The sequence below is a fragment of the Amphibalanus amphitrite genome, unplaced genomic scaffold (assembly GCF_019059575.1).
Source record: "Amphibalanus amphitrite isolate SeventyFive unplaced genomic scaffold, NRLGWU_Aamphi_draft 000148F_arrow, whole genome shotgun sequence".
NCBI classification, from domain to species: Eukaryota; Metazoa; Arthropoda; class Thecostraca; order Balanomorpha; family Balanidae; genus Amphibalanus; species Amphibalanus amphitrite.
Window position 1 is genome coordinate 797,071 of NW_024881643.1, and position 15,211 is coordinate 812,281.

Below are 15,211 nucleotides of genomic sequence, written 5' to 3' on the forward strand. Positions count from 1 at the left end.
GACGGACTATCAATGGCCATCTGCAGCCCATCGCTGTGACGGCGAAGAGCAGAGTTGTACGAGGGACATTCTACTAACACTGCCTTGCCGAACCACCCCACTCCAGCGGGTCTTTGGAGAGCCGAAGATCCCCTGAGGTACAGGACTAGAGCGCTAGCCATGCAAAGCTTTGGCAAATCGATGCAATCCGATCTGTTTCCGTTCTAGACTGAAATGCCTGTTACTAAGCCGGTAACATAACTACAATATCACAGTGCATTTATTATCGTACTCTCCAATTGCTAATGCACGTGATCTTCTCAACACAAACTAGGGTAATGATACCCTCAGACCCCGCTGTCGGGCCAATCAGTCACGCAAGCCAAGACAGACAGATCCCTTCTACAACACTTGTACCGGAACGATGAAAACAAGCTCAAATGTACGACGCGACTATGAATAAAACATTTCAATGAAATGACACTGCGTGATGCGATGGTAATTGTACACTGATCATACGTGATAACATCGCATCCAATGCCAGCTCACGTTCAATTTACATAGCGAAACACACGAGCTTTCAGACTCCTTTCACTTCCTTTTCCGACCTTTCCGCTTTCCCTTGCAGTCCTGTTTTTCGATGATTCTGCAAAAGGGCAAATGAATGAATTGAGTGATAATCTTAATTATGAATTAACCTAAAAAAATCAGCCAGCCAAAACAGCCAAGCTCTGCGGCTACCAATTCCACTTAATACAGAATATCTGGTGACACAAATTTAAGCGCATCGTAGTGCTGCAACTGTTTGTCCCCAACCTTCGATTGGTATGGAAACAAGGTTGACAAATGAATGGCAAAGCTTGATATCAAGCAAAGACAGTCAGTCGGAGTCCGCGGAGTCAGTTCATCTCGCACCTAGAATGATTTATCAATCGCACTCACATCCTATCAATGGTTCAATCTGCAAACAACAGAAGCAGTACCTACAGGCAGGAGGGTGGGAACTGGGAACATCGTGTCTGAGTGGGCACAGCTGACTACAGAATGATGTTCCACTCCTCAGGAGCTATCAGCTGAGAGGAACGCTCAGTTGTGCCGTTCATCACGCAATAACATTTAAAGCGTGTATAAGGTGTTCACTGCTGTCAACTCGATCCGTGTGGTGCAGCACAGCCTACCACTCCAGGCAACTGATTACCTGTGAAAAGTGGAACATCATTTTGTACTCAACTGTACACCGCGTACCCACCGGTACATCTGAGGTACACCGCGTACTCACCGGTACTTGCTGGGATACATCTGCTGCTGCACCATCTCGCCCAGCAGGCCCTCGGCCGCCAGCATGGACAGGTAGGTGGTGATGAACGGGTCGTAGTCATGCGTGCGCCGACTCGCCTCCACCTGACGGGCGGTCACGGGGTGGGTCAGGATAACAACACCGGACGGATTCGCACGGAGGCAAGACAGCCAGTGTACGAAACTCAGGAGACAGGACGCATATTTCATTTAACATATACAGCATTTTGGAATGACTATACAGCATTCCACAACGATGCAAATGTAAAGTGGCATACATGCGAAAGGCATTTCGTGCAACAAATGCCTTAGGGTGTAAGATATCCGAATATGAAGAAATTCTGGTAGCAAACAGAAAACATACGCAGCTATCAGGCGCGCCACTGACTGTCTCATTCCACACATCACTGCGGCGAACTGACCTGGTACTTTTTCCTCTTGTCGAGTTCGTCGCGCAGTCGCTCCTCCAGCGCCCGGGCGTCGTGGTGGAGCGCCGTCTGGACGGCGGCGCGCCGGCCGGCCGGCCACTCGGCCGCCGCCTGGCGCAGCTCCGAGTCGGAGCCGGCGCCGCCCGGCTCGCGCGCCAGGTGCGCCCGCAGCTCGGCCGAGAGCGGCCGCGCCGGCTCGGCGCCCGGCCCGCCGCCGTCGGCCGGCGCCGCCGCCGCGGAGTCCCGCTGACCCAGCCGGTGCAGCCACCAACTGACGACAGGCAGGGGTGATCAGGTCAGGCGCCGCATCTTATCAACCAGTGTTGCTCAACTTACGAAATAAACAAGAAGATGGCACTGGATTGGGCTAGGGCAGGGCATTTAACGACGATAATGATGATGATGATGAATTGGGCTTTTTTGGGCGCCCGGACTACAGTGGTCATCGGCGCCCATCTAACGACGATAATTCGGCTGTAATTACGATTATTAAGTAATAAATGAAAATGGACAGACAAAAACCAGTCCCAGAAAGGTTTCGCAAGGAAACCAGAAGCACACACATTATGTGCATATCTAATGAGAAAAATCGTAAATATTGATTCGCCTGCACGGTTAAATTGAGAATTATACCCAAGAAAGTGGGACATAATTTACAATATACTCGTCATGCGCAGTCGCCGACCTCTGGCGGCCGCGAACGTCTCGCTAGAGTTCCTCACATGTCGTCCTTGAGAAGTTTCAGTCGTCGTGTGAGGGTGATGCGTCGGTCCGAGACGACGCTCATCAGGTTGAACCGAATGTCGTGGTAGGGCTGGCCGCTGGTGGCGATACCCAGTCGGTCCGAGATGACGCGCCGAAACTTGTCAGTCCACTCTTCGTCGGCACCCCACGGGCCTGGCCGGTCAGGGCGGGATGTCACAGGGAGGCACACGGGCACGGACAACACGGGAGATACGAAACTTCCCGTCAGGCCTAGGTCACAACGATAGCATGCGAACTCAATTACGTACAAACAAACAGCTATAAACAGCTATTAAAAAAAAAAATAGGTAGATCAAAAACTTTCCAATGGAATAAAAGGAATGGTAACCGGACAAAAGATCGTAAAGCAGAAGATCGTATCCCAGCAAACATGCCCACATGGGTCCCATATGGGGTGAACATGGGCCAGATGGGCCCACGTGGGACATGGGCTACAGATGGGCTACCCATATGGGCCCCATATGGGATAAAAGTGGGCCAGATGGGCCAAACGCATGTGGGCTGGAGATGGGCATCCCATGTGGGTCCCATATGGGGTGAACATATGGGCCAGATGGGCCCACGTGGGACATGGGCTACAGATGGGCTACCCATATGGGTCCCATGTGGGCGCCGCGTGGGTCCCATATGGGGCCTACGTGGGCTGACCCATATGGGTCCCACGTGTCACCCACTGCCATTCCCATGTGGGACCCATATGGAAGAGGTGGGGGGCCCATGTGGGCCCCATATGGGAACCATGTGGGCATGTTTGCTGGGATGGCAGCCCAGCAAACATGCCCACATGGTTCCCATATGGGGCCCACATGGGCCCCCCACCTCTTCCATATGGGTCCCACATGGGAATGGCAGTGGGTGACACGTGGGACCCATATGGGCCAGCCCACGTAGGCCCCATATGGGACCCACGCGGCGCCCACATGGGACCCATATGGGTAGCCCATCTGTAGCCCATGTCCCACGTCGGCCCATCTGGCCCATGTTCACACCATATGGGACCCACATGGGATGCCCATCTCCAGCCCACATGCGTTTGGCCCATCTGGCCCATTTTTATCCCATATGGGGCCCATATGGGTAGCCCATCTGTAGCCCATGTCCCACGTGGGCCCATCTGGCCCATGTTCACCCCATATGGGACCCATGTGGGCATGTTTGCTGGGAGAAGATCGTAGGCAGTTGATCGTATGCAAAATATCGTAATGGATAAAGATCGTACGACATAATGCCCGTATGGACAAAAGATCGTATTCGCTAAAGATCGTCAAGGAAAATGATCGTATGCCAAAAAGTCGTAATGGATAAAGATCGTACGACATAATGATCGTATGGACAAAAGATCGTATTCGCTAAAGATCGTCAAGGAAAATGATCGTATGCCAAAAAGTCGTAATGGATAAAGATCGTACGACATAATGATCGTATGGACAAAAGATCGTATTCGCTAAAGATCGTCAAGGAAAATGATCGTACGCCAAATGATCGTATGAGATAAAGATCGTACAGTCAAAATATGGTATTCACATGGTGCAGCCCAACTCCAGCGCTTACAAAGCTTATCAATTTCTGTGTTCGCGTAGTAAGTGGCCGTCGTAAGCTCGACCATACATTGATGTTATTTCAGAGCTTAGATGGCTCAATGACACCTACTGTGGACGTCAAACCGCGTGGGACGCGACTTTTTCGCAATAACTTTTGAATGCGTTGCCTCTCAAGAACGATACTTCGGCAATGGACGTTTCAGACCCCGGCCTAATTTTTATCACTAAGGTTTTTTAATGTCAAATAAATGTTTAGGGTACTTCCCGTTCACTCGTAATGCTAAGTGAAATATCAGCCCGGATGGCGGCTATCGTCAGGCTGCTCGCGAAGCCCCGCCTACTAACTACGAATTCCCTGCCATCTACCGTTCAGACACGACTGCCATCTGTCGGTCGATCCTCACTCAGAACCGGTTCTGCATGCTGTGTGCGTCGGGTCTCAGATGGGCGGACATCTCGAAACCGAGATTGTTCAGTGTGGCCTTTTACCAGGTTTTTTAATCCGAGAAAAAAACCGAGACTGTTCAGTATGGCCCTTTACCAAATTAACTATACGAATTATTGACTTAGCAGCAGGGATGCAGAGCCTTGAACATTTGAGTCAGCTCCAGCTCCGGCTCCGGCTCCGAGTAAAATGGCAATACGGCTCCGGCTCCGGCTCCCACTCAGGGCAAAATATGACGGCTCCGGCGGATCCGGCTCCCCTCCGGCTATGCGTACCGATGCATTACGGAAACATTTAAGTTGGGGCATATTGGGGCTTGGCAGGATAACACGAAGTGTACTAACGTTGCTGACGGTTTGATATCTACAAGAACCTAAAATTAAAATTTTAATTAAAAAATTAACTTGACTGTGTAAATATATTATATTATTATGTATCTCATTTACGTACTTACGTTGACAAACTTATTATATAATCATTTAATTATTTTCTGTTATTCTTAAATCATCGTAATATTTGGCGTACGCGTATAGTCTTCCTATCTGGGTGACGACAAGAGGCGCATTGCAAATACATTCTTGCAGCCCTTAGGGCAAGCATGAATAACGTACGCCATGCGGCTGGGTGTGTTGGCAGGAAGCACCGCGTACCAACCCCTACGGACCGCGACTGACCGGTCTCGGGTCAGGTAGCGCCTCAGGCAACGGCCAGCCGAGGCGGAGCTTAGCTCCAACGTCACACTATGGCTCCGCCCCTTGTGGAGTAGCCTCTGTTCACCGAGAGAGTTTCAGGAGCAAAACTTAACATTACGAGTGAACGGGAAGTGCCCTAAATATTGATCGGACATTGAAAAACCTTAGTAATAAAAATTAGGCCGGGGTCTGAGACGTCTATTGCCGAAGTTTCGTTCTTGAGAGGCAACGCATTCAAAAGTTATTGCGAAAAAGTCGCGTCCCACGCGGTAACCGGACAAAAGATCGTAAAGCAGAAGATCGTATGGTAGAAGATCGTAGGCAGTTGATTGTATGCAAAATATCGTAATGGATAAAGATCGTACGACATAATGCTCGTATGGACAAAAGATCGTATTCGCTAGAGATCGTCAAAAAAAAATGATCGTATGCCAAAAAGTCGTAATGGATAAAGATCGTACGACATAATGATCGCATGGACAAAAGATCGTATTCGCTAAAGATCGTCAAGGAAAATGATCGTATGCCAAAAAGTCGTAATGGATAAAGATCGTACGACATAATGCTCGTATGGACAAAAGATCGTATTCGCTAAAGATCGTCAAGGAAAATGATCGTACGCCAAATGATCGTATGAGATAAAGATCGTACAGTCAAAATATGGTATTCACATGGTGCAGCCCAACTCCAGCGCATACAAAGCTTATCAATTTCTGTGTTCGCGTAGTAAGTGGCCGTCGTAAGCTCGACCATACATTGATGTTATTTCAGAGCTTAGATGGCTCAATGACACCTAAAAGCAACGCGTTGTATATGTGCCGAATAAATGAATGTATGTGCTGCCGTTTTCATGTACCTATTTGAAGTGAATACAACTAAACCCATGTTCCCCCCCCCCCCACCCCTAGTGTCACTCCAAATCATCATCCCCCCACCCCTACCCCACCCTTCCACCGCCTGGAAGGTTAAAATGTTGCTTAACCCACGAGCCGCTGGGGGGGGGGCATAAAGTTGCCCCCCTTTACGTTTTGTGAAACATCTCCGAAACCCGATGAGCTACGAACGTGAAACTTGGCATAGCTTCAAATGAATACCTAGGCAATGTTTGAGAAAAGTTTGGTGGTTGTAGCACCTAAGATGACGTCACAGTGACGTCATAAAGTTTTGTCGTTTTCCGATATGGACCGTTTCTGATGACGCTAAGCATGAAACTCAACTGTAAATGAACTAGACAGCACCTGCTGTCATCCTAAAACATCTAACTACACTTCCATCTAGTTTCTGACCAATAATCGACCCTTTATATTCGGTCCCATATATCTGATGTATCGTGAGGAATATGAGAGTCGCAAATCTATAATTTCACTTATGACGTCACTGTGACGTCATTTCAAATGGGATCGACACCAAATTTGGACACAACCTCGGCTAGGTATTCAGGAAGATGTGTGCAAAGTTTCGCTTCTCTATCTCTTCGCGTTGCGACGATATCGTCGCAGAAGTAAAGGGAGGGGCAACTATATGCCCCCCCCCCCCCCCCAGCGGCCGGCGGGTGGCGCGGAGGCCCAGCGGCCGCCGGGTTAAGGGCTGAAGAAAACGGCGTTAAAAATACTTTTTCCTTCGCACTGTTACATTTTCATATTTAATCGTCATCGTTTTACGAGTCATCAACAGATGTTTATCGCATTATCACTATCGAAGTCGCAATTCTCCTAGTTATAGGATCCTAGTTTCAATCCAATCCTAGTTATAGGAGTCATTGTTATCGAAGGCCGGTTAAAGATGTCAATTGTCCATCATTGGTTCGAAATCGCCCCAGTAATTACCGAGTTACTGAAATGGGAACACATTTGGCACCTCTTCTTTTTGTATTTTGCACGTGCATTGGGGGTCACTCACATAGATCAAGGGTATCCGACCTTTGGTAGAAGGGATGCAGCTACCCTATAAAAATTACCGCAAGACAATCGCTCAAGCCGCTGCTGAGATATGGGCCTCTCAAAATCATTACTTTTGCAAAACTGCTTGAACACCCTTGACTTCTCACGTGGCACGTGCCACGACGGCCACTGAGATGTATCAAAAGTAGTCAATTACGGGGAAGAAGGGATGGGGCTACCCAGCAAAAAAGACCGCAGGCCAATCGGTTCAGCGGTTGCTGAGATATAAGCATCTCAAAAGCGTTACAGGCCGGGCCGGGCCGGGCCGGGCCGCTCATACTGAGATTTTCCCGTTATATTCAAAAGACTTCGCTTCGCTCGCTGCGCTCGCTCGCTCGTAACAACACTATTCTATACGATTATTTACTTTACGAACGTAACGTTACGATCTTTTGTCGAACGATCTTTTACAACATACGATCTTTATCTTACGATCATTTTCCTACGATTTTTTTTGTACGATCCATTGCTTTACGATCTTTTGCTTACGATCCTTGGTCGTACGATCTTTTGCGACATACGAATATTATCTTACGATCATTTTCCTACGATCTTTTTCATACGATCAATTGCTTTACGATCTTTTGCTTACGATCTTTTTGTCGTACGATCTTTTACAACATACGATCTTTATCTTACGATCATTTTCGTACGATCTTTTTCCATACGATCTTTTGTCTTACGATCTTTTGTCACGTAATCGTCCCACGCGGTTTGACGTCCACAGTAAAAGCAACGCGTTGTATATGTGCCGAATAAATGAATGTATGTGCTGCCGTTTTCATGTACCTATTTGAAGTGAATACAACTAAACCCATGTTCCCCCCCCCCCCCGCCTGGAAGGTTAAAATGTTGCTTAAGCGGCTGAAGTAAACGGCGTTAAAAATGCTTTTTCCTTCGCACTGTCACATTTTCATATTGAATCGTCATCGCTTTACGAGTCATCAACAGATGTTTATCGCGTTATCACTATCGAAGTCGCAATTCTCCTAGTTATAGGATCCTAGTTTCAATCCAATCCTAGTTATAGGAGTCATTGTTATCGAAGGCCGGTTAAAGATGTCAATTGTCCATCATTGGTTCGAAATCGCCCCAGTAATTACCGAGTCACTGAAATGGGAACAAATTTGGCACCTCTTCATTTTGTATTTTGCACGTGCATTGGGGGTCACTCACATAGATCAAGGGTATCCGACCTTTGGTAGAAGGGATGCAGCTACCCTATAAAAATTACCGCAAGACAATCGCTCAAGCCGCTGCTGAGATATGGGCCTCTCAAAATCATTACTTTTGCAAAACTGCTTGAACACCCTTGACTTCTCACGTGGCACGTGCCACGACGGCCACTGAGATGTATCAAAAGTAGTCAATTACGGGGAAGAAGGGATGGGACTACCCAGCAAAAAAGACCGCAGGCCAATCGGTTCAGCGGTTGCTGAGATATAGGCATCTCAAAAGCGTTACAGGCCGGGCCGCTCATACTGAGATTTTCCCGTTATAACCGAACGTTTGTTGTCAATAGTTAAAACACTATTCTTTAGAATTGTGTTTTTCTATTGAAAAACAAATCTGAGTTCCCTGACAATTTGGCAAAAGCTGCCTGATATTCAAAAGACTTCGCTTCGCTCGCTGCGCTCGCTCGCTCGTAACAACACTATTCTATGTACCTATACGATTATTTACTTTACGAACGTAACGTTGCGATCTTTTGTCGAACGATCTTTTACATCATACGATCTTTATCTTACGATCATTTTCCTACGATCTTTTTTTGCACGATCCATTGCTTTACGATCTTTTGCTTACGATCCTTGGTCGTACGATCTTTTGCGACATACGATATTTATCTTACGATCATTTTCCTACGATCTTTTTCATACGATCAATTGCTTTACGATCTTTTGCTTACGATCTTTTTGTCGTACGATCTTTTACAACATACGATCTTTATCTTACGATCATTTTCGTACGATCTTTTGCATACGATCAATTACTTTACGATCTTTTGCTTACGATCTTTTTACCGTACGATCTTTTACAACATACGATCTTTATCTTACGATCATTTTCGTACGATCTTTTTCCATACGATCTTTTGTCTTACGATCTTTTGTCACGTAATCAAAAGGAATATCATTTAACCCGCGAGTTGCTGGGGGGGGGGCGTTAAACGCCCCCACTTTTTTCGCCGGGCCATAGCATAAAAACGGCGCGCCGCAGGCGCGCCAAATTTTGGGTACCTGTAGGGAATTGATTGAAGTTTATTGTGACAAAGTTTAAAAAAAATCGGTCGGAAAATTTTTGAGATATCAAGATTTTAGTGACGTCATGATTTCTGAGTTTTCGACAAAAAACGGCATATGTTCAAAAAATCATATAAAATCACAGAATAGACATACAGACATTCCGTAAACGCCATTAGACTGCCAATACCATGTACAATCAAATGGCTATCTTCGATTATTGATTATCGTTCCGGATTTTCCAAAATCTTGAACTGAATCTTGGCAATTTCTCGTGACTACTTCACGACCATGATACATGCATTTCTTAAATTGAACTTTTTGAGCCAAACACGTACACATATGATAAAATGAATGTCACCATCGTGTTCTACGCCCCAAATTACCCATAAAACATGTGCCACAGGCTGCGAATATCAGTTTTGATTTTCGGGGATATGTGCCTACCCGGTTGACCTGACCTTGACCCTGACCTATGCTTGACTGACCCCTACATGGAGCTGACACTCTTGTAGGCCTTATATGATGGATTTTGCACCGTTTTGACAGAGTTTATGACGAGAGGCGCCCATTGCGAAGTCCTGAAGTCCATGCTACTGAAAGCCCGATTTCAGGTGTTTGACCTGACCTTGACCCGACCTGTGACCTCAAAATTCAACTTTAAAGCACTCATCTGACGGGTCTCGTCGCGTTCTTTCGTTTGCCGCCTCGTGCGTTTCGCTGCGCCTATTGGTTCTCGAGTTATCAGCTGGGGGCGTTTAACGCCCCCCCCCCCCCCAGCAAACGGTGTGTGGCGAAATACCCCAGCAACTGCCGGGTTAAAGAATAAATATACATACCAAAAATAAAATATTAACAGTCATACAGAATAGCAAACGTCTCTGACGCGCCCCTGCCGTTAATGGTCAACCAGCTAAATTCCAGCCACTCAGTCACAGACTCCCGGCTCGAAGCACATGTCCCCGCTCGGCCGGCCTGCCCGCCGTCTCACCATGGTCGATCGGGCCCGGCTTCAGTCCGTCGAGCTCGAACAGGCGGCCGTTGATGGGTACGTAGCTGACGTAGTGGAACGTCTCGGCGGCCGAGCGGCCCACCGGCAGGCCGACCATGGGCCGCTCCTGCACGCGGTGCGCCTGCTGCGCCGCGTGCGAGTTGTGCGCCCACGCCAGCTCGGCTGTGTTGCCGATCGCCAGACCCTGGAGGGAGAGGGACAGGCCAGGGGCTAGGCAATCATCACTGCCACTTGTCTGGGCGCTACTATGCTATTTCAAACAGGGGAGACCAGTCCTGCAGACGCCCAATCCTGCACAAACCGCATTTCAAACAAGCATATAGGCAATGAAGCATATTTGACCAATAATATTGTTGACCAAAACTAAAAACGACTAGCGTAGAGCCTTACCTTGTTTTCGGGGTTCATGCCCTCCACGTGGTGTTTGAAGTTTGTCAGAGTCGGTCCCAGGTCGACGTCGCAGCAGTTGAGCAGGATCGAGACGAGCGCGTGTGTCGCACAACTATTAGGGACCACCTGTAGCATACACCAGCACTTAGAGCGGGACATGTCTGTGGTAGTGTAGACATTACTATCAAAATCGTGGCACAATTTCTGTCATAACAAGCTAGGTAGGTATACAAATAAGCACTAAAGAACAATCATCTTTTGAGAGGATAATGAAATACTTTCTATGAAATACATTGATTAGCAATAGCCTAGAAATTACATAGGCATAACACATTTTTGGCACCCAAACCTTTTCACAAACCTGTTGCGCAAAGAATATGCTGTTGACCTCTTCCTCGTCCATAAGGAAGCTGTCCTTGTCGCTGGTCTGCCTGCGGGCGCGGCGCTCCTCCATCCAGCGGAACAGCAGGATGAAGCCGAACGTCTTCTCGTCCGCGGACTTGCTGATGTCGTAGATCTCCTCCACCTGGAGACCCTTGACGCCAAAGTCCTCCAGCAGCAGCGTGAACAGCCCTGAACAGTGAACACGCAATGGAGCTGTCATTGTGGGGGATGGGGGCTCAAAAAGGCACTTAACCCTTGCACATCAAAGGAGGGGCGGGGGTCAAACGGACCCCCTCGTTTTTTCGCTAATAACTCGCACAAAAGCGACCGATCAAGACGAAACTTCAAATACCCTCGAAATGATCAATTTTACACATATCCTGGAAATGTCATGAACCTGACCCGACTGACCTTTCACCTATTTCTTGTGAACATGTTTGGCCAGAATCGCGATTCGGCGAATGTCGGCTCACATTATCCGCGCGTTTCCAGTATTTTTGCGGTTGCAAACGTTCAAACATGTGCAATGATGCTGGTTACATGCATTATGGTGGGTGTCAAGATCACGTGAAAGTCAGGCCAAGCAATGTCATTGATCTTTGATGACCTTAGTTCATTTTTTAGGCTTACCGTTTACACATTTATAGGGTAGTTTTTGGAGCTGATTTCGAATTCAGCACTCATCTGAACATTTACAAAGTAGTTTTGGTGCCTTTGCAACATGTTACGAAGCTCTCAGAGGCGGTTGACACGTACTACGAATACCCGGCAGGACCACTACTGGTTGACCTGACCCGACCTGGCCTAAATGCATGAAGACATCATCTGTGATCAAAGCTAACATAAAATTTGTATTTAGCACCCCCAGAAAACTAATAACAACCTGACATCACGAAGTTCTAGTGGGTCCGATTTTTCCGACTTTCGGGTCATTAACCTGACCTGAACGGTCAACCAATGACCTAGGACCTTAACATAAGGTATCATCGGCTTCCTCTCGTCACGGGCACGGGGAACACCCTCATTTTCCCAAGGCCATCTATAGAAGGTACAGTCACTCCCCCGCCGACCAATCAGAGACAGATCCTGAGTGACGTCACCCCTGATGCTCGCAAGGGGTGCTCCATTCCTTTACAACGTAAAAATGGCTAATTTCATTTGAAGATTGTTGGTGACACTCTACACATATCGCTCAACCGTTGATGTCATTGGAAAGTCCAACTAATTTTCTAGCGATAAAAAAGAGCAGCAATATGCTAAGAAATGGCCGGTTTTGAAGATATAGACGATTTAAAAGTCCTCTGCAGTTGCAGGAAAGCAACGTAAAAACGCATCGAGCTTATATTTTTACTATGAATAAATCATTTTTCAGTAAGTTGCTAGATAAGGTATCGATTTAATCAACAACTTTATTACAATATTTTTATTACTTGTAACTTTATTTCAAAATAATATTTTCAAATATGGCAACTGTTGGCAAGTAGCTTTGAAGCGATTGTGGCGCACCGCGCCATTATTGTCCTGAGGCCCCCTTATGATGTCATCAAAAGTGGAGTGACATGGGCCTGCATTTTCCGCCAACCTCTAGCTTCATCAAGGGCCGAACAGCAGGGTATCCAACGGAGCCCCCCCCCCCCCTATACGTTAGACGCTGGCAAGATACAAAAACAGGCGAGGGTTACGGTTTATCTCCTGTAAATATTTAAAGAACTGAAAAGACGATATCTGGTTGAAATTGAAATTTGTTGAATATGACATCATTCTGATATCGTTTCTGACCGGCCTATGGTACCTTGCTACAAAATTTTCCTTCAGACACAAGGTGTCAAATTGATGTAAGAGGAGGATACTGAAAGTTTCAACTTGATAGTTACATTCAGCAGCTTTGAGGAGATTGCAGAAAAACGGGAGGGGGCTCTGTAGAGCCCCCCCCCCCTAAAGTCATGTGCAGGTTAACTGAGTCATCATGAGTGATAAGGTACTAAGTACTAAGTACTAATGTGGTAGGTAAGGTCCTCCAGATCATCAGGTGCTGAGGTAAGCCTAATTAACCTGAACCATTGTATTTTAAGTTTTCCAAGCCCAAGTGCGACATTTGACACCACTTGGTATGACAATAGTAGTTATGTTAGCACCTACATTTTACCCTGCAACCATTCTCTGAAGTGATTGCTTGACAAAGGGGAGATGCAGCTTAGCAGATGCAATGACATCACAAACCTAGTAGGTACCTATTGTGTTGTAACCTGACCTGGGTCACTTTCCAATTCCATCCAGCCATCATAGAGATGACTCAATCCCAGCAGCATCATGAACACTGACCACTGAAGTTAAAAATCTCCAGAAACCTGAAAGACAAAGAACAAGTGTAAGTTGATCCTAAAAGTAGGTAAGTCATTTTTACATCATACTGACAATCACAATATATTTAGAATAGTTAATAAAACATTCAAATGAAATGATGGTTTTCCTATGAATAGCAACTGACCAGTGGGGCAGACCTCTACTACCAATACCCAGCCCATGTGTAAGGAAGCTGTGAAACATCACTAAGGGGCCTGCAAGCTATCATCAGGATAAAGGATCACCAGGCTGTGTGCAAACTGCAGGCTGTCAGCCTCTCAACAAGAAGCATTACCGCTTGGCAGACCCTCTCAAGTCTCATGCATAGGTAGGGAATTGGGAGTGCAATGCAAGAAACTTGGAGGTTGAAGAATCAGTATAGTCTTTGCCCACTACCTAAATGCCATGTACCTCTGATGTATCCATCATCATAAAATTTTGATTCTTCCCATCATAAGGTTCAGACTAAATTTATTAAAAAAAGGTTTTACCGGTGACGCCAGGGTTACCGATACCGGTTTTCTGACCACGGAGAGGCGCTACACCCGGAAATGCTTCTTTCTAACCAAACCAAACCAAACCAAACCAAACAAAAACAAACCTCACCTGACCAAACCTTCAACCTGAAAATAACCTACAAACCTACAAACCTACAATATCTCTCCTTGTTTGGAAAACCTTCATATCAATACATGTTTGCTCTGCCAGAGGCAGATCCAGCTCAGAGTTTGGGGGGCAGACCATAACAATTTATTGATTCTTTCCATGCATCATTCATAGGCATAATGTTAAAATTATGCTGTTTGGGGGGGGGCAAATGCCCATTTTGCCCCCCACCCCTGGATCCGCCACTGTGCTCTGCTACTGCTAATTGAAACTGATGACTAAAAAGAAAAAATCTGATTTTTTTTGCAAATCTGCTATTTCTTAAGTGCTTCAATGGGTATGCATGACATAAACCAGCCTTGAATTAAACTGCATCCAATATGCATCGTAACAACGAAGGCCCGTAACAACGTTCTATATACCCTGGTAACAACGGCAATGCCAATATTGATCAAAGGATTAGGGTTTTAATAGACAAAAATGTAAAAATTATCAATACTTACCGGTAAATCATAAAACTGCTAACATCATTCAAATAGAATAAAAATGCAAAAACTACCACACAATATGTAAGTACGCGCGAAACTGAAACTGCAGGCATCAAGGATGCACGAAATAATAGTATCTGTAGTGCTGAAATTATGCTCAACAGAAAGTGACGTCAAAATATGCTGTTTTTTTTTCTCTCGGCTGCCACCAGCATCCAGCGCCCTATAAACCAAAGCATATTAGCCGGTGTTACTGATGCTTAAAGCAATTTGGTACGAATGATGCAACACCACCGTTCCCATATTTACATTTCAGTCAAATCCTTTTCCTTCACCCAGTAGCGGCGGAACACCTTCAGCCTTCAGGGAGGGGGGGGAGGGGGGGCACTGCCGACTTTTCTTCCCATTCTTTCCATGCAACGCCCATAGAGCATAGAGCTAATGTTAAAATGCCAAAATCAAAAGGGGGCACGATGCCCACTGCCCCGCCCCCGGTGCCCTCCCCATTCCGCCACCTATGCCTTCACACCCAAGGCCAACACCGCTAACCCTCTGATCCGGGCCGAACGATCACCTTTATCCGACGAGACGGACAGCTCACAGGCATTGCTGATCGCTCTCTGATTGTGCCAGGTATCCAGTGACGGAGATCCAGAGAC

The 15,211-nt window shown here is 46.6% G+C and overlaps 1 protein-coding gene across 1 annotated transcript; it reads right to left on the reverse strand.

Moving 5' to 3' along the window:
* Positions 1-245: 245 nt before the first annotated feature.
* LOC122382848 (ubiquitin carboxyl-terminal hydrolase calypso-like) lies at positions 246-14,648 on the reverse strand. The gene is made up of 9 exons (XM_043368702.1): positions 14,568-14,648; positions 13,367-13,463; positions 11,093-11,304; positions 10,732-10,857; positions 10,321-10,525; positions 2,426-2,600; positions 1,698-1,974; positions 1,259-1,380; positions 246-625 (listed from the first exon to the last, which is right to left on the reverse strand). Exons 2-9 carry the CDS (start codon positions 13,425-13,427, stop codon positions 571-573), a joined length of 1,233 nt encoding a protein of 410 aa, XP_043224637.1. The 5' UTR covers positions 13,428-13,463; positions 14,568-14,648; the 3' UTR covers positions 246-570.
* Positions 14,649-15,211: the final 563 nt, after the last annotated feature.